Raw genomic sequence first — 19268 nt, 5'->3', positions numbered from 1 at the left:
TCCCTAGAGTTGAGTGTCAAACTTACACAACACTACAGATAACTCATAGGTTTTTATTTGCATTCTTTTTCTTAATTGACTCGCTACTTTTATAGTTTTTCCCTTTTTATTATTTACTTATTTTATATAGAACTTTTATGGTTTGTGTTCCTTTATTTCTATTCTAATATAATTTTATTTTATGCGTTAGCATGTAAGACACCTCAAGTAACTTGTAAAATATGGAATGGCTTCAAGTGTAAGCCACCTCAATCATTTGCACACATGGAGTGTTTATTTTCAAAGTTGATGACTCCTTAGAAAGGAAGAAACCTTTGTTAAAGAAGTTAATAAGGTTTAGCTCAAGGTTTTCTAAGGATAAAGAACATACTGAGAACATTCACCCGGGGGCAGACGTGCACACTGCTCTTCTCTTTTGCCAGCCTCCACCCCATATTAGCCCACCAGGAAGTCCGGGGTTCCTTTGTCTGGGAAAGTAGCAAGTTCATTCTTCAGCCTTGAATGAGAAAGTTGGAAAAAAAAATGTCTGCCCCTACCCTCACCCCATTGGAATTACCCACCTCTCCTCTTTGGAATCATGGACTAAGGGCTGCATTCCTTTTGCTTTATGGGGTATGACCCTGGTATCCAGAGGATGGACATGAAAGTTCAACAGAGTGGCATTTTGTAGAAAACTGATTGAGGACAGAAGTGTTCCTCATTCCCCTAGAGCAGTGGTTCTCAACCTTCCTAATGCCGCGACCCTTTAATACAGTTCCTCATGTTGTGGTGACCCCCAATTTCATTGTTACAAATTGAACATAATTAATGCATAGTGATTAATCACAAAAACAATATGTAATTATATATGTGTTTCCCGATGGTCTTAGGCGACCCCTGTGAAAGGGTCTTTTGACCCCCAAAGGGGTCGCTACCCACAGGTTGAGAGCCGCTGCCTTAGAGCATGTTCCTTCTGTGGTTTCAGAAATCCATCCGTACTTGCGGGGGGAATCATCAAATCTTGGGCTCTGAGCTGCTTCCTCTTACCTGGCTGATATGGACTCAAAGCGGGAGGGAGAGTCAGCAGAAAAGTATTTCTCTGTTCCTTCTTGAAGGGGGTGTGTCCTGGGCTCCTTGGTGCACTAGGAGTTGTTCATGAATCAGTGACCTGTACGCATGCCAGAGGGCTGCTGTGATTCAGATGTTAAGATCCTCTTTCCAACCAGCGTAAGAAGTGATTGAGCCACCAGTACGCTGGAGGAAGGGCTCCCTCGGGCTGTGATGTGAGGGGAGAATCACCAGGTAAGCCCAATAGCGGTGATTTGATTCCTTAGAATGAGTATTACTATCACAGGTACTACCTGTTAGTTTGAGATTATTTTTTTCTTCTGGGGAAGACTCTCAATATCTCATTTCCTGAAGGGAGGTGAAATAAAGGAACAGAGAGTGGAAAGAGCAATGAGCAGCGATAAAAGAGTTCCGTGTCTTGGTGACTACATAAATTGAGGTATTGGCTTGAGACTCAAACTCCAGGTTTTCAGGCTCAAGGCACAGCCTTCTCAATTATAACACAGCACCCCTATTCTTGGATGTGCTGGGAGGTAGAGCAACTGGAATAAAGAAAGTTCCACTAAAGATAATTGTTAAAAATATTAATCGTAAGGATTTCACTAGTGAGAAATATATTAATCTTAGCAATCTCTTTAAAAATACACTTGAGAGATTTAAGTTTATTTTCAGTTTAGGATGGATTTATTTAAACTTTGACTGAATCAGTATACATCTGGGAAGTATTTTTCAATTTAACTCCCTTCCTGGACTCTGAAAAATCCCAAAATTGATCCTTATAACCACTTACCCTGCTATTACCCCCAAATAAATACGAAGCAGCACACTGTATTTTTTAACTGACAGGCCTTGAAAATTCATAAATTTTCTTTCTTTTTTCCATGAAAAATCTATTTATGTCCTATGTAATCTACCTGTGCCAGAAACTAAATGATGGGAAGTTACTTAAGGAGGTATAGAAAGAAGGTCAAGGTGGAAGAGGTATGGAGAATGATGACTTTGGCTTTTTCATCGTGATATCCATTAAACTAAACCTAATAACAACACACATAGGCTGGAGATCACAGACATCAGAGAACAAAAAAATAGATAAAAATATATCCGATGATTTGTCAGAATATTAGCACAGCCTTTTGTTATGCTCCTTTTTGCTATAATAAAACCGCTACTAATTATTTATAAACATAACTAAAATTAAAAACAGCTTCACAATAATAGCCTCAGAATACTTTATTCAACTATTAACAAATAATATAACTTTGGGCAAATTATTTCACTTTTCTTGCTTTAGTCGATTAATTTGCGACAAGCATGGAGATTTAAAATGGGCGTGTATTCATGTTGAGTCTTGGAAGCTTGACTTGCAAACACTCCCATTTTGTGTACAACCACAAGTTGATATAAACTGTTACTGACATGCTTCCTAGGTTATGTATGTCTTGCTTCTTTAAAAAAAATGGCAATTTAAAAAAAAATCAGGGGCAGGGTCTACATTACAGGGTGTATCTTGCTGTGCTGCTGAGTGAGGGTAAGGGAAACACCATGCTTTCGCATCCATATACCCTCTGATGTAATTCATTTCACAATTAAATAAATGCAAATATCCTCCTGGAAAAAATAAGTGGACACATTCATGAAAACTCGTGTATCAGTGACTGATTTTGGCACTTTGGTGTGAGCCTTTCAGTGTAAATGGGAAGAAGTGAGAGGGTGCTGGGTATCCAAGGCCATTAGCAGTGGGTGGGTGCGTGTCACGGGGGTACATGGCCCCGGAAGTGGAGGGTGGCCTCCCCTGGAAAACTGTCACTGCGTTCCCAGGTTTGCCAAATGCCACTTCTTGTAAAACCATGTTCCACCCAATCTAAACACATGTGTTTGCAACTTTCAACACATCTTGCCTTGTTTCCTTTTAGTTCTTTGGCAGGAAATACCCATAGCTACCGAGAAGGGGAAACCCTATTCCCAAACATATCATGGTGTTCTCTTAGATCAGTGATTCCCAAAGTGGGCGCTACCGCCCCCCGGTGGGCGCTGCAGCGATCCAGGGGGGGCAGTGATGGCCACAGGTGCATTTGGGGGCGATGAGTAACTGCTATTAAAATTTAAAAAAATTAATTTCCAGGGGCTGAGTAATATTTTTTCTGGAAAGGGGGCGGTAGGCCAAATAAGTTTGGGAACCACTGTCCTAAATTGAGCTTGAGTAGCAATGTGCTCATGGGATGTCAACGTCTTCACAGTTCTGGACTGGATAGCTACATAGTTGTAATAGCTGTGAAAATAATCGAGAGAACTGGAGGGATAGTGCAAAAGGTCTGTAGCAAGCATGTCAAACTCAAAGGCTAACATGGGCCAAATAAATGAGGCCCGCGACCCGAGGGCCACGAGTTTGACATGCTTGGACTCTATAACGTAGAACATGCACAGCTGGTTCTAACCTTGCTGAGTTCCACCGCTGTAGAGCACAAAACCAGTGCGGAGCTGAGGCCCTCTTACCACACCGGCTCCCAGCAAGCCACAGGTAATCTCATAAAGTCTCCTATCCAGTGGTAGATGGAAAGCTGGGCGCTGACATGCTAAGAGGGAAAATTCTTAAGAATTAATATGTGTGAAAGTGCCCTGGCATTTCATAAAGTTAGAGTAACTTGCCTGTGCATAGTCAGTTGAATAAATAAAGTACAAAGAGGTGAGCAGTGGCAATGAGATACGTAGCCCTCAAACTGTGCAAAATTGAGTTAATCTTGCTGATGAGGGTTATTAGGTCCCTGTGGGCCTCTGGGTCCTCAGTGCAAATGTCAGTGTTTAATCTCCAAAGGCCCACATGACTTAGATTTTTGGTTTTGGTTTAAATAAAGCCTTTTAAAATAAACACTTTAAATGAAATCTTTAAGATAGTTCATTTTTCTTATAAAATTAAAAAAATCTGAGTTCCCTTATCGTTTAAGAATAGGTAGGCATTAACTATAAATTTGTGGTGTTAGGATAGCTTGTCACAATGGAACAGACTTACTCCTTCAAAATTTTGGATAAAGAGACTTTGTATTAAGCAGATTTTATTTTCTATGAAAACCTTTTGCACTAGTGTTTATACTTTAGCCAAATTTTGCTTGAAGACTTCCCTATGCTCAATCTCTTAGAGAATCAGACTAATTCTTTCTCTTTTTTAATGTTAAATTTTCTTTATTTTTATTTTTTATAGTTGACAGTATTACAGATATCCCTCATTCTCTCCCTTCCCCCCCCTATTACTTCCTAATAAGAAACTTAGTGATAAACCTTTTAGACATGTTTTTGACCAAGATACCAATTAAGCTAGTAACTGGCAAGAGAAATGGTACAGAAAGCAATAGAATTTAAAAAAATTATTTGTCATAATTTTATTATATGACAAAGTGGCCTTTAAAATTGATAAAAATTATCAAGATGATCTTGATAAAGATTATTTATTCAAGAAACATAATTGGAAAAACTGGTTATTCATTTGGAGGAAAATGAAAGTAAACCCTTAGTTCATACTAAAACCTGAAATAACTTTAGAAGGAATGAAAATTTAAATGCATTAAAAATTTAAAGAAGAAAATATAGGATGATATTTTTACAACCTTTTTATAGAAAAAATTTAAATCCACATAGACAGATTTGATTTCATAAATATTTTAAACTTTTGTGCAGAACAAACATAAAAACTTAAAAAAACCAAAGACCAATGATGAATAAGTATTTATAACCCGTGACAGAGAGTTAATATTCACGCTATATAAAAAGCTCCTAAGAAGCAGTTCTTAAGAAAAAATGAACATTCTAATAGAAAAACTTAGAATGACTTAAATAGACAAATGGCCAGTAAACATTTGAAAAATTATCTTACTAATAAGCAAAGACATGAAATTTAAAACAATTAGAAAAAATTTTGCTTACCAGTTTGGCAAATATTAAAAAAATGTTGGGGACAGTGTGATGAAATAGGCATTTCTATACCTTACCTGGGAGCATATACAGGTACAAATTAGGTGGGCAATTTGGACAGGTCTATAAAAATCCAAAATGTAGCCCTGCTGGTATGCTCAGTGGTTAGACCATCGACTCTGAGCACCGAGAGTTTGAGAGTTCGATCCTCTCTCTCTCTTTCTCTTTTTCCCCTCCCCCCTTCCTTCCACTCTCTCTAAAAATTAATGGGGGGAAAAATCTCCAGGTGGGGATTACCAAAAAAATATTTTTAAAAAACAACTCAAAATGTATAAACCTTTTGAAGCTGCACTTTCATTCTAACCTAGAAAGATACCAGTTTGCCTGGAATTAAGGATGTACAAGAAGAAACTGCATAGAAGGAACGTTTGAGGGCAGATTCAAGGAGTCCAAAAGATGAATTTGCCTTGATAGCATGTTTGCTCTTCATCTGTACATAGTATGAGTCTGGAAGGTTTTGTTTTTTTTAAAATATATTTTATTGATTTTTTTAACAGAGAGAAAGGGAGAGGGATAGAGAGTCAGAAACATCCATGAGAGAGAAACATTGATCAGCCACCTCCTGCACACCCCCCACTGGGGATGTGCCCACAACCAAGGTACATGCCCTTGACCGGAATCAAACCTGGGATTCTTCAGTCCACAGGCCGACGCTCTAGCCACTGAGCCAAACCGGTCAGGGCAAGCCTGGAAGGTTTTTGTGTATAGATTGACATGATGTTTAAAGGATAGGCGAGAGTGCCGGACAACTCATTCTACTTATAGAATCATTCAGGAATGAAAAACTGGCTCTACACAGTAGGAAAGTATGATGAAAATACTGTTAATATGCATAGAAAAACTTAAAGAATGTTTTTTGGTGTTTTTTTTTTTGTAGGCTTCAAATAATTAAAGTTTAATCAGTATAAGCACTGCATGAAAAGTCAGGTATTTGCTCAGTTGGTTGGAGCATCATCTCATACACCGAAAAGTCATGGGTTTGATTCCCGGTCAGTTTACATATCTAGGTTTTGGGTTTGATCCCTGGTTGGGATGCATACCAGAGGCAACCAATTGATGTTTCTCTCTCACATCCACGTTCCTCTCACTCCCTTCCTCTCTCTCTAAAATGAATAAACATATCCTCGGGTGCGGGTTAAAAAAAGTCAGATATTTGGTTTATTCTTATTTAAAACAGACCACCCAAGAAGAGTTTGTAACATATTTACCTGAGTGCTCACATATGAAGACCTCACAAAGCCCGTTCTGTTGGTTCTTTCCAGTAGGCCTGATGAATTGTGTTTTTATCTTAAAAGAGCTGAGTATCCTTAAACACACAATAGCACTCAAATTTATTAGGAGATCAGCTTTGAAACATTTCTCTTCCTCCTCCTCCTCCTCCTCCTCCTCCTCCTCCTCGTCCTCCTCCTCCTACTCCTCCTCCTCCTTCTCCTCCTCCTCCTTTTAGCAGAGAGCTTATTTTTGAAGAACTTAATGAAAATTCCATTAACAATTATGACTTTATTAAAATCATTCCCTGAGACCCTTAGTCCAAGAGAAATATTAGATTTTTTAGAGAAAGAAATTTAGGGAAATAGAATTTAAGTTGATCCTTCTCATTTTCTGCAAGTGTGAAAAGAAAATAACTCCCATGTAATTGGCAAGATTGCCAAACAACAGAACCAAGGCATATGAAAGCATTTTATAAATTAGAAAGAATTATTCTTATTTGTTCTTATTATAAAACTATCACCACCCTTGAGTTGCTGTTCAGATACTTTTTCAAGTGAACAATCCAAAAGGAAGCCCACATTCTCTGGGCTTCACCCATCCTGTGTAAGCCAAGTGGAGTGGGGAGGGTGAGAAATGAGCCTCACCTGGGAGTTCCCGGGAGGCTAGGGCCCCAGTGCTGAGCTGGAGGCTTAGCTGGAAGAAAGCGCTTGGCACCTTCTCTAGAGGCCATTTATTATCTTTTAGGGCTTGGTGGTAACTTGTGCTCAACTGAACTGTGAGTGACAGGAGAAAGTCTTCAGTTACAAGGGGTTGGAACAGAGCCAGCCTTGAAGCTGGCAGGCTGTTTAGGAAGGGATTGAGCTGGACTCGTCATGACTTGTCGTCTGTGAGACATGGACTAGCTACTAGGACACCAGAAGAAGTACGAGGTAATAAGCTAAGAACAAAGTAGCATCCTAGGTCTCTTCTAAGCTACAAAGCACAGACTAAATAGATTTTAAAAAACACACCACCCAAATCCTTGTTAGGAGGGGACAGACAGCTGACTTAGGCTGCCGGCTAACCCAGAAATGCTCTCCAGCTGAAGTTCCAATAAGTGGCAAAGGACACACAGACTTCTAAAATATGTACCTCAATTTTTGGATCAAAAGAGGTCAGTTGAGGGGGGTGGGGTAGTGTCACAAACTGCACTCTGAGGGAGAGCCATTCAATGAAACATCAGAGTTAAATAGGGACCCTGGAACAAAAAGGACTCCAGCAACCAGCGCTTGTTTTCAAAAGTGGGTCTGGATGGCTGCTTTGGGGTTTCTCTTAGTGGGAGGAGCTACAATGAAGGAACATCTGCAGGAGGATGTGCCTGGCACGGCGCCTGGGACATTGGAAGCTCTCACTGTATAGTGGCTGATCAAATTAAAGTTGAGTCAAGTGTCACAGGGAAGGGACTGAACAAAGTAATTCCTTTGGTCTCTTCCAGCCTTATAAATCTAGAATTCTTAAAAATTATACCTCTATTCTCAACCCAACGACTTAATTCTTGGTAGATTCTCAGCCTATCTCAAAAGAGGTTCAAGAATTATATAACCACAGACTCATAGATACAGAGAATGAACTGACAGTTGTCCGAGGCTGGGTGAAAAAGGTGAAGGCATTAACTAAACAACTTATAGACAGCCGGCCGCCATCTTGGCTGAAAGTTAATTTGCATAAGGCTATGCTGATTAGCCAATGGGAAGGGTAGCGGTCGTACGCTAATTACCATGTTTCTCTTTTATTAGTGTAGATGTTACCCCAATGTATTCAATAAAAAATTTAAAAAAATACCCCAGAAAAAAAAAGAATTATAATAACCAGTTTGAGAAGAAAACAGGAGTAAAGCCCAGTAAAATTTTTTAATCTTTCCAGGCTTAAATTCGATGACTGATGGACACTAATTAAAAAAACAATGAAATAAATAATGTGTAAAGAGAAACTGAGAAATGGGCAGGTAATAGTAGAATCTGAATGTGAATGGATCTGATCTCCCCTTATTTTATAGAGGAGGAGACTGACTTTCACAAGTTCTAACAGATGAGGGACAGACTTGGGGTTAGGGTTGAATTCATTTTGGTCTCTTTCTACTGTTTATGCTATATAAACATACTAACACATGCTAAAATATAAAATATGTATTTAAAATTTACTGTGCACAAATGTTTATGCAGACACTCAATAAGGTTGTAAATAGCTTTCCATTATAGTCCTTCCAGAAGAAGTTTGTCTAGCTCATAAAATTGACCAAACTTCCAAATTTATTTTTTCAGATATAAAATTGGTTATCTTTTCTGTTCCCCATCTATATTTCCACCTGTCTTCTCTACTGTATCTGCCTACTTAAGAAGACATAAAGTCACTCTTAAAGGCAAATGGCCCAAGGATTTCTATGCAAAGACAGATGTCAATGCAAAGGTTACCAAACACATAAAATAAGAGGTAAAATAAAACCAAGGTTTTACAGGTCCTTTGCCTCGAAAACAATCAGCTCTATTTGAGTCATGATTTCATTCAGATCCCAGCAGGAGACCTGCTCTTTCCATTAGCCTGTGACTGAGAGGAGAGAGACAACTCTACTGGAAATTCTATTTATAGGAAAAGAAACATAATCCCATCAATATTGATGCCAGGAAAGCAACCCAAGAGTTGAACTGGGCCTAAGATTAGATTGTTGCTAAAAGTGCTGGAAAGTGTAGGTGTGGGCAGTTCCAACCAAGCACCACTGTTGATAAGGAGACCGCTGTTGACGAAAATAAGTGATGTTTGGGGACCATAAATATATAACTGGAAGAATGGGGAGACAATGGTCAGCCGTCTCCAGGGGCTTAATAGCGAATTCTGATTGTTTTCTGTAAATTGAAGGACAGGGATTATCAGCAGTGAATTTACTTGAATGAATTCAAGGAAGTGGGTGGTGTGTGTGTGTGGTGGGGGGTCCTACCATGACCAAGCCTTCCCAGGAAGCCAGTGTCAACACAGGTTCCACTGGCCCTGAGGGAGGAGCTGCCTCAGAGCGAGGTGTGACATAAACATGCTTACTCTGATGACAACAGCTCCTCACCTGTGTCAAGGACACACAGATTCTGAGAGTTATCTCTATATATATAAGCCTAAGTGACCATTACGACCGGTCAACTGAATGACTGGTCGCTATGACGATGCACTGACCACCAGAGGGCAGATGCTCAAAGCAGGAGCTGCTCACTGGTGATCAGTGTGCTCCCACAGACAACCTCCCGTGGTCCCTCCCCCCCGGCCGGTGGGCCACAATCAGCCCGATTGGTCCCGATCACTGGTCAGGCTAAGGGACCCCACCCATGCATGAATTCGTGCACCAGGCCTCTAGTTTTTAATAATTAAGACTCTGCCAGCTTGAAAGGGAAGTGCTGAAAGTGCCATGGGGTTCGCATCATCCTAGACCTAGAAGCAGCTTTTATTTGATAAGTTCACTTGACTCTGAATTGAAGCCAAATTCTGACCCAATCCAACAAGAAACTATAAAAATACTAGTGGTAAGACTGAAATGCTAGTAATGCTAATATTAATAGCTAATAGTTGGGGCTTATCACCTGTTAGATGTTGTTCTGAATACTTTATATGAATTTCAGAAAAAACAACAAATAATTCTGGACCATAAATAGTGTAACACTAAAAACTTACTTGTTATTTATGTGAAAATCAGTCTTCCAACCCTATCCCAGAGGGAGTTGTATGCACCAAGGAAGTGAAGAAAAAGTTTTGATTAGTTTAAGCTTGGGTCCCAACCCCCCAAAGAGAATTCAAATCACAGGGTTAACTTAGGTGTAGAACCCTTTTTTTCCTATCTAAGAACCAGTCTAGAATCAACTCTCAAAGCTACCGGAGGTCAGCACCACTTGGGTAGCTTTAATAATGCATAGGGCTGGGACTGGGCTGTCTAGGATTTAGTATGTTTAGGGTGGGATGGGGGCACCTGTATTTTCTAATCGGCTCCTAAATGCCTTCTTTTCTTCTCTTCCTGTTCCTTCCCTCCCTCCTCTTCCTCCCCATCCTCTACCTCCCCCTCCCACTCCTCCTCATGGCCTATGCTTTCTGCTTTCCAAAAATGATGGATATTTGTCTCTAGAGCAGCACTTTAAAAATAGTTTTGACCAGGCTCCATAGAAATAAATATATATTTACATGCACACACATAATAAAACATGTGCATGTCAATAAATAGCTTAGTTCTTCATGGTAGGCCTACAGAGCAGTGCCTGGGAGTCGCTGGTCTGAAACGCTGATTGTAAATTTAAGTTTACCATTTCTACCCAGGCTGAAGAGACAGCCCAGAATACACCCTCCACTGTGGGAGGACAAGGGCGGAGAGTATGAGAGTTTCCTCACAGTGCCCAGCACTGTCACCAGGCCTTCTGGAGTTGGGTTTGCAGCCTCAGGCCTGGACTGCATGTGGGAGAAAGAAGATGGTTCAGAGAGTAAGAGACGGAGAGAAAGAGTCAGCAGAGGGCCAGGCCTCCCATTTGGAAGCAAGCCCTGGCACAGAAAGGGGACAGATCACACCTACACACACCAAGACAGTTGCCTTCTTTGAAAACTCCAGTACTAAGACCATGGCCCCAACAGTCCCCAGGAATTCACAGTGAACATTTTCCCTGGGAGAGGAGGAAACCCGGGAAAGGGGCTGGAAAGAGCACCGCTCCCTCTCCAATGTGGCTGCACTCCAAAAAGGTATTTGGAAATCAATTTAGTAAAAAAAAGGAAAAAGAAAAAAATGAATTAAAAAAATAGAAAATATACAAGGGCATGTTTCAGAGGAAGAATTAAGTTCTATTTCATAAAACTGTTCAGTTATTTTATGTAAATGCATGAAATTCTTGCAAGAGTAGGCCTTCCTTCTCCCAGCTGCCGGCACCAGCTTCCCTCTGGCACCCGGGACCCGGGCTTCGCTCAAGCTGCCAGCAGGCACCTAGGACCCGGACTTCCCTCGCAGCCCCTGCTTCGTCCAGAAGGTCTCCGGAAGGACATCCAGAAGGATGTCTGGTCTAATTAGCATATTATGCTTTTATTATTATAGTTTATTATAGATATACACACATTTTAATATATGTATATATACTCACACGTTTTATTATGAGTGTGTATAGATATATATTTCTTTCTATGGGGCCTGGTAAAAAATATTGGAAAAACACTGCTCTAGAGACCAATAGCCACCACTTTTGGAGAGCAGAGAGCACAACCAGAGGCCATAGGGCACAGAGCAGGTAGGTTTTGGGATGCAGATCTGGAAGAATGAGGTCTGGAGCACAGGCTGCTGCCCAAAGGAAGTTAAAGCAATAGATCTAGGAGGAGTCTTGGCAAGGAGGGATGGGGGCATGAGAGGACTGCTCACCTTAGGAGGGAGGCAAATACGAAAGTGGTATGTGCTCCACCGCTTCTTTTCCTGCTTCCTTCGAAAGCCCCAGAAAAGATCTGTGCTGACATGGGGCCATGTCTCTGGAAGTCAGTACCTTGCCCCTCATGTTTTTCTCTTGTCTTGTAGGTCAGAGAGCTAGGTGTGGGGCAGCGCTGTCAGGGATGGCAGGGTTTGTATGATGTTTAAAGTGCACCAAGGGCCTGGCCGGCATGGGTCAGTGGTTGAGTGTTGACCTATGAACCAGGAGGTCACGGCTTGATTACCGGTCAGGGCACATGCCTGGGTTGTGGGCCCGATCCCTAGTGTGGGGCCTGCGGGAGGCAGCTGATCAATGATTCTCTCTCATCATTGATGTTTCTACCTCTCTTTCCTTCTCCCTTTCTCTTTGAGATTAATAAAAATATATTTAAAAAAATAAAGTGCATCCAGGAAGCAAGATGAGGACTGGAAGGGAGGGTCCAACTCTGTGTTTAGTGCTGCCAAAAAAAGGCACTTATTCTAAGGATGGGTTATTGAGTTTGGCAATCACAGTTTTTTGTCTTTTCCTGTGGAGATGTGAAAGAAACACTGAGAGGCCACAAGGAAGTGATTCCTCATGTCCAGTAAAACTTAAAAAAATCATGCTAAAAAACTCACATAACGTAAAATATACTAACTTAACCATTTTTAAGTGTATAAGTTCAGTGGCATGAAGTACATTCACATTTTGTGCAACAGATTTCTAGAACTGTTTCATCTGTCAAAACTGAAACTCATACCCATTGAATCACAACTCCCTGTTACCCCTTCTCCAAGGCCCTGGCTACCAACATTCTACTTTTTGTTTCTATGAGTTTGACTTCTTTTAGACACTTTGTACGAGTGGAATTATAACAGTATTTGTCTTTTGTGTGGCTGGATTGTTTTACTTAACAGAATGTCCTCAACATTTATCCATGTTGCAGCATGTAATAGCACTTCCTATTTTTAAAAACTGAACAATAATTCATGCCTAATAAAACATTTGGCAATGATGGAAGAGTTTTGGGTCTATGCTACCTGACATGGAAGCCACTAGTCACATGTGGCTACTGAACACTTGAAATGTGGCTAGTGTGACTAAGAAATTGAATTTTTAATTTCACTTTATTATAATTAAAATTTAGATTGCCATGCATGCCTAGTGGTTAGCATACTGGACACAACAGTTCCAACTTACTGTGACTTTTTTCATTCACATGAAATAAGTTGGGTATAAGTGATTAATTTTTTGACCATGACTATATGCCAAGTTCTGTCTAAATTATTGTGTGATAACCATAACTTGAGGACAATTTGTTGCACATTACATTAATTATAAAGAAGGAAATTGGCTGGATTGGTTCATGATTATTTTTTATGCTTAAACACTTACATTCTATCCTTATATTAATGGATATTTTAATGATTTTATTTATTTATTTATTTATTTATTTATTTATATTTTTTTACTGAGATGAAAAGGAAACTTCAGGGAAATATAAAAGTCTGGATGTTAAATACACCTAATTGTAAAGTTAAGCAAGTTATGATTTTAAAATAGTGTAACCTATATGAATGTCTACCTGCTGTGCTGTATCCCTAAAGCTAATATAGAAAAGTGTTGAATACAAACTATAATAAAAAAATGAAAATTATTATAAATAATATTTATAGAAATCTCAGATTTGTAAAGATGTAGCACATATAAATTGAATTTTTATGGGTTTTAGAATTATGAATTGAGTTTTATTCTTATTTTTGTTTATCCCCATTTTCTATTTTTCTTTTTTTATGCTGAGTATTACTTTGCAATAAACAACAAAATTATTTTTTTGATGTAAGGGAAAAAATACAAGTTGACCCAGAAAAACAAAACAAAACCGTGTTTAGTCAAATTTGATCACCTAGAGGAAAGCTCTCGAGGAATTGTCTAGTAAGTTTGTAAAGACAGAAATTTGCTACTTTTCAATGGAAATCACAGTATCTCAGGTTGGGTCCATGAAGTGGAAAAATTATTAAACACTTAGGGCTTTTGATCAGTTAGGCCCTACTATTGTGTGCATTCAATTTTTTAGCTAGAATTACTTGTTTTTGTGCCTCAGCCTTGCCTGGTACACCTTGTCTAGTCACAGACTGTGACCCAGCTGTTTATGTCCAGACCAGGGACCCGCTGAAGATGAGAGTCCTGGTCTTGTGGCTCATCTCCCTCTTCACGATCACTGAGGGCAGTGATGGCTTCTTTGGGGTGAGTTGGCTTATGTCCTGTTTTTCCTCCCTCCTACCTCCCCTCTTTCCTCTGGCACTTCTAGAATCCATCCCCCTCTAGGTAACTGAACCCACGTAATGAAATAGACTTGGAATCAGAAGTTCTGGGTTCTTGTCTCAACATTAGCAACATTAGCTGGGTGGCCTTGGAGCTTAGATGACTTAACTGCAAAATGAGGATCTTGGACTAAACCACTGGAACTCTGTTCCAGCTCAATTCATCCACTCCTACGGCCTCTTTGATAGAGAACAAGCATAGAGATTGGCATTAGCAATCCTTGGACTATCTCATTCCTGTCTATACATACTTTCTTGATGCTTTTATCTAGGGCAGTGGTTCTCAACCTTGGCTGCACATTAGAATCACCTGGGAATCTTTTTAAAATCCTGATTTCTGGGCCTCATCCTCCGGAAATTCTGTTTCTTTATTATGGGGTGGGGCCACAACGTTAGTAACAAAGAAACAGAATTTCGGGAGGATGAGGCCCAGAAATCAGGATTTTAAAAAGATTCCCAGGTGATTCTAATGTGCAGCCAAGGTTGAGAACCACTGATCTAGGGTCACAGTTTTAATATTCTCTATACTCTGATGACTCCCAAATTTATATTTCCATCTCAGGCCTCTCCCTTGAACTCCACATTCATATGCATACTACCTACTTGATATCTCCAGTTGGGTGCCCAATAGGCCCCTCAACTTAATCTGCTCATATTAAATTCTTGACTTTTTTTCTCATCAAACTTACTCCTCATTTTCTATCTCAGCAAGTGGTATCACCATCTCTCCAGCTGCTTAGGCACAAAATGTATTTTTATGCTTGATTTTTCTCATAATCCATATCTAAACCATTGGCTCTTTTTTGTTTGTTTTGGTTCTGTCCTTAAAATATATCCAGAATTTAAACACTTCTCACCACCTCCCTGGCTACTATGTTAATCCACACTTCTCTCTCTCTCACTGGTATTATTTCAGTAACTCCTGGAATGCTCTCACTGCTTCTGTGCTTAACTATTCCCAATATGGCTGCAGGACTGAGCCTTCTGGAAAATAAAGTAGAGCATGTCTTTCCTCTGTTCAGAACTCCCCAGTGGGTTCCGATCTCACTGAAGTAAAAGCTTAGCCCTTGCCATCGCCTATAAAGATCTACACAACCTGTCTCCCCAGAGATGCTCTCTGACCCCACTTTCTGCCCTCTTCCCCTCACCCACTCCCTTTAGCTACTCTGGCCTCCTAGCTCCGTCTTCACATGCTGGGCATGGTCTTATCTCAGCCTTTGCATGTGCTGTTCCCTCTGCCTGGAAAATTCTTTCTCCAGGGATCCTCACTTCCCTACCCCCTTCAGGTTTGTGCTAAAAACTTGCCTCAGTGAAATCTTTTCTTGCCATATCCCCACTGTCCCTGACTTGGATTTTAGGTGTAGGATTTCAGTTTATTGGGGAAGTCCAACAAGGCCTTATGAAGTACAATGTTACAAAGCCTTTCCATAATTCTTCTTGTTTTCTTTTTAACAGAGAAACGATGGCATCAAAACAAAAAGAGAAGTCATAGTGAATAAGAAAAAGCACCCAGGTGAGACACTGCTGCCAAGAGAATGGGGTTCCAACCCCAATAGTGTTTCTGACTGGTTGTATGATCATTGGCACATTATTAAACACCCCAAATCTATAAAGTGAAAATAACAGTAATCCTTTCTAGCAAAGCATTTGTGAGGATTAAACAATGTAACAGAAACAAAGTATCCTGCACCATATCCTGCACCTGGCAAGTTGCTGCTCCATATTCTTCCTTTCCTTCCTTGTCTTGATCCCAACAATGCAATTAATGGGCACAGCCTTCGGTCTGTGGTCTGAAATTTAACTTGTGAGTCTGATGTTTTAAGCACTAAATGTGTTTCTTCATGGAAACAGAGATGCACGCAGATGGTTGTTAAGTTCCTGGGTCAGTTCACAAGCCTTTCTTTGGTAAATTTGCCAAACAATGACATGCTACAGTGCCATAGAACTTACCACCATGTGAAGCTGAGATTCTTCAGAAAAATGAAATAGAAATTTAAGTTGGACTGCTATGGATACATTTTCCCTGACAGTAATAATGCAGCTAGTACTTATTGACCTATTACTATGTGCCAGGCATCATTTTAAATGCATTAGATAAAGTCAATCCTCACACTGACCTTCTGAGTTCGGTGTAATGGTCATCTTTATTTGGTGAAATTAAGGTATAGTGTTAAGGAACAGGGGGCATGATTCAGGCCCAATCAATCAGCTCCAGATTGACATTTAACATTCCCTTACTTTCAGGTGTACAGCACAGTAGTTGTATGACTTACATAGTGATCCCCTATGTCAGTCAATTTGGCTCCAGAACCACTGCAATGAGCCTCTGACCATGTGACCAAGGTCAACCGCTCTCTCATTCCATACTTCTTACCTGCTTGGGCTGTGGGAATGGAATCCTATTAGCTCCCCCTATGTGGGGTGACTCCCAAGGCCTGGGCTGAGGTTCCAGTCTGCAAGGAGAAGGGGGAAGTAAGTGATGGAGCTGAGGCTCTATGGTGTGAGATGTGAGAGTTACAGCAGACAAGGGTCTTTTATAAATGTCCTGGGACATGCCTCAGCCTCAGCTAGCTTCCTGCTACCCTTTGATTGCCTTATGAGAAGCTTGAATTGAGTCAGCTGCTTTTCTTCACTATAAATCTCCTTTGTGCCTACCCCCTAAGAAACGGGGCAGTCTCATAAAAGCTCCTCATGTCATCTGTCCCTGCAAAAGCACAGCGGTGTCCTGAGAAATCTATTAGCATTCTAAGAAATTTTACTGCCAATGGCAATAAAATGAGACCAGGATAAGAGGATGTTCACCTTTTGCCTCTTTTTCTCTAAGGTCCTTCACATACTTAATCCTGGGTCCATAGAGGACCTTGAAATCCCATGGTACCTCATGCTAATTTCATGTGACTGTACCTAAATCAGTCCTGGTGGGAGAAGACTCATAGGACTCTTCTCCCAGCCAAAAACACTTAACAGCCTCTCCCTATGGAAACAAAAAGTGCTGCTCAGAAATGATAAGGTGGACCTAGAGCAGTGGTTCTCAACCTTCTGGCCCTTTAAGTACAGTTCCTCATGTTGTGACCCAACTATAAAATTATTTTAGTTGCTACTTCATAACTGTAATGTTGCTACTGTTATGAATCGTAATGTAAATATCTGATATGCAGGATGTATTTAGGCGACCCCTGTGAAAGGGTCGTTCGGCCCCCAAAGGGGTCACGACCCACAGGTTGAGAACTGCTGACCTAGAGGGTATTATAATGAGTGAAATAAGTCAGACAGAGAAAGACAAATACCATGTGATTTCACTTTTTTGTAGAACCTGAAAAACAAAATGAACGAACAAACAAACTAGAAACAGACTCAAAGATACAGAGAACAAACTGACGGATGCCTGATGGGAAGGGGGTTGAATGGCTGGGTGAAAAAGGTGGAGGGATTCAGAAGTACAAATTGGTAGTTACAAAATAGTCTGGGGATGTAAAGTACAGAACAGAAAATATAGTCAATGTAATAACTACATATGGTGTCACCTGAGTGTAAGACTTACTGGGGGGACCATTATGTAAGTCATACAAAAATCTAATTACTATGCTGCACAACTGCAACTAATATAATATTAAATGCCAACTGTAATTGAAAACTTTTTTTAAATTAAAAAAAAATCTAAGAAATGATAAGGTACAGATGAGGATATGTAGGGTTTGGTTTGTTTTTGAATTTGCTATAAATACATTTTTACAGAAGGAAGGGTTCTTTGGAGGGGAAAGGGTGTGACTGATGTTTTATACAGAAGATACTTCAAGGAGCCCAGAGCTGGGGGAGGTGAAGAGAAGAGTGGCTAGGATTTTCTCACCTCTTCACCTCTTCTCCCTTCAGTCTTGATGCCTTGACCCTGGATGTGTCCTGAGGAAGTGCATCAAGTCAGGAGGGCAGTGCAGGTGCGGGTCAGAGAGCGCGGGAGCAGCTGGCTTGGCAGAAGTGAGAGGGTGGACATTGTCAGGCACCTGTGTGCTTGTTCTGGATGCTCATTTTTAGTCAGTGTCTGGGTGGGCAGAAGTCAATGGCAAGCAGTGTGGCATCATCCAGGACCTGCAGGCTGAATCTGCTGATAGTCCTTTGGTCACTGCTTCTGCAGTATTTCCCTCCCAGACTGAGCAAGGAGGCGTCTGACGGTCTTCCTGTCTTTAGACCCAGTACAGGAATATGAGCTGTTGCTTCAGGTGCCCTATAGAGATTCCAAGGAGAAAAGAGACTTGAAGAAATTGCTGAAGCTTTTGAAGCATCCATCATTATGGTTCTATGGGCCAATGAAGATCATCAGGGCGAAGGCGACCACATGTAAGCCAGCTCTCTGGGGACAGAGATTGGAAGTGGGGAAGGTGGGCGTATCAGTGGGGATAGGTTAGGTCATGCTATGGAAATGATCATCCCAGCAGCATCTGTGGTTTACAAGAATAAGTGCCATTGCTTCTCCATACTACGTGTCCATTGCAGGTTGCAAAGGGGCTGAGACTGCGATGGTCACTTGGGGACCTCTGATGAATCAGACACTATCTCAAATACACCCATTCTGAGAAAAAGAAAAAGAAAAAGAAAAAAGGAGCATTAGAGGGTTTAACATTGGCCATTGAATTTTCTAACTCAGGAATGACACGCATTAATTCTGTTCACGACTTATTGGTCAAAGCTGGTGCCATGCCTCCACCCAACCTCAGGGGCCAGGTTATGCAATCATGGAAGACAGCAAGCAATATCTGGCAAAAAGCACTAATGACCCCAATGGTGGGTCTCAGAGAAGTTAAATGCTTTGTCGAAAGCAAGAGTTCTCAACGTGGGCTGCCCCGTCCAGCAGTAGCAGCAGCACCAGGGCTCCATCTTTCTGCCCTTTGATGAGAAATACTTGCTTCAGATTCTAAGTCAGAGCTGAGCATCAGAATTCAGGAGTCAGTAGTCGATTCATTAACCAGGCCCTGTGAAACCACGCTCTGTTTTTGTGTGTGCAGACTGTGGCCACCAGAATGGGGTCCTCCGCTGTGCCTGTGAAGATGGCTATACCTGGTTTCCTCCTGCATGCCTTGATCCCCAGAAATGCTACCTTCACACGGCTGGACCACTCCAGACTTGTGACTGTCATCTCAAGAACCTCACCAGGAGTGTCAATTTCTGTGAGAGAACAAGTAAGCACGTAAGGATACCAGGAGGAAACTCTGGGCCGGGGTCTCTCCCACCCCAGCAATGACAGGGAGGGAACTCTATCTAGCTCTTTGCCCATGTGTTTCTCTGTCTCCCCGAGCAGAGCTAGTGT

The 19268-nt window shown here is 41.0% G+C and overlaps 1 protein-coding gene across 2 annotated transcripts in view; it reads left to right on the top strand.

Moving 5' to 3' along the window:
* Positions 1 to 1173: 1173 nt before the first annotated feature.
* Positions 1174 to 19268, top strand: part of ADGRF1 (adhesion G protein-coupled receptor F1) — a 44002-nt gene continuing 25907 nt past the window's right edge. The window contains exons 1-5 of one of the 2 annotated variants that reach the window (XM_023763347.1): positions 1174 to 1281; positions 13806 to 13892; positions 15425 to 15482; positions 18152 to 18301; positions 18967 to 19140. In XM_023763347.1, coding sequence (XP_023619115.1) covers positions 13824 to 13892; positions 15425 to 15482; positions 18152 to 18301; positions 18967 to 19140 — 451 coding nt within the window. In that variant the 5' untranslated portion in view covers positions 1174 to 1281; positions 13806 to 13823. Of the gene's footprint in view, positions 1282 to 13793; positions 13893 to 15424; positions 15483 to 18151; positions 18302 to 18966; positions 19141 to 19268 lie in introns of those variants that run through there. The other variant, XM_023763346.1, reaches the window with a different exon arrangement.

Source organism: Myotis lucifugus, unplaced genomic scaffold (assembly GCF_000147115.1).
Source record: "Myotis lucifugus unplaced genomic scaffold, Myoluc2.0 scaffold_281, whole genome shotgun sequence".
Classification (NCBI taxonomy): Eukaryota; Metazoa; Chordata; class Mammalia; order Chiroptera; family Vespertilionidae; genus Myotis; species Myotis lucifugus.
Note: the sequence above shows the minus strand (reverse complement) of the source record. Positions and strands in the feature narration are given on the sequence as shown.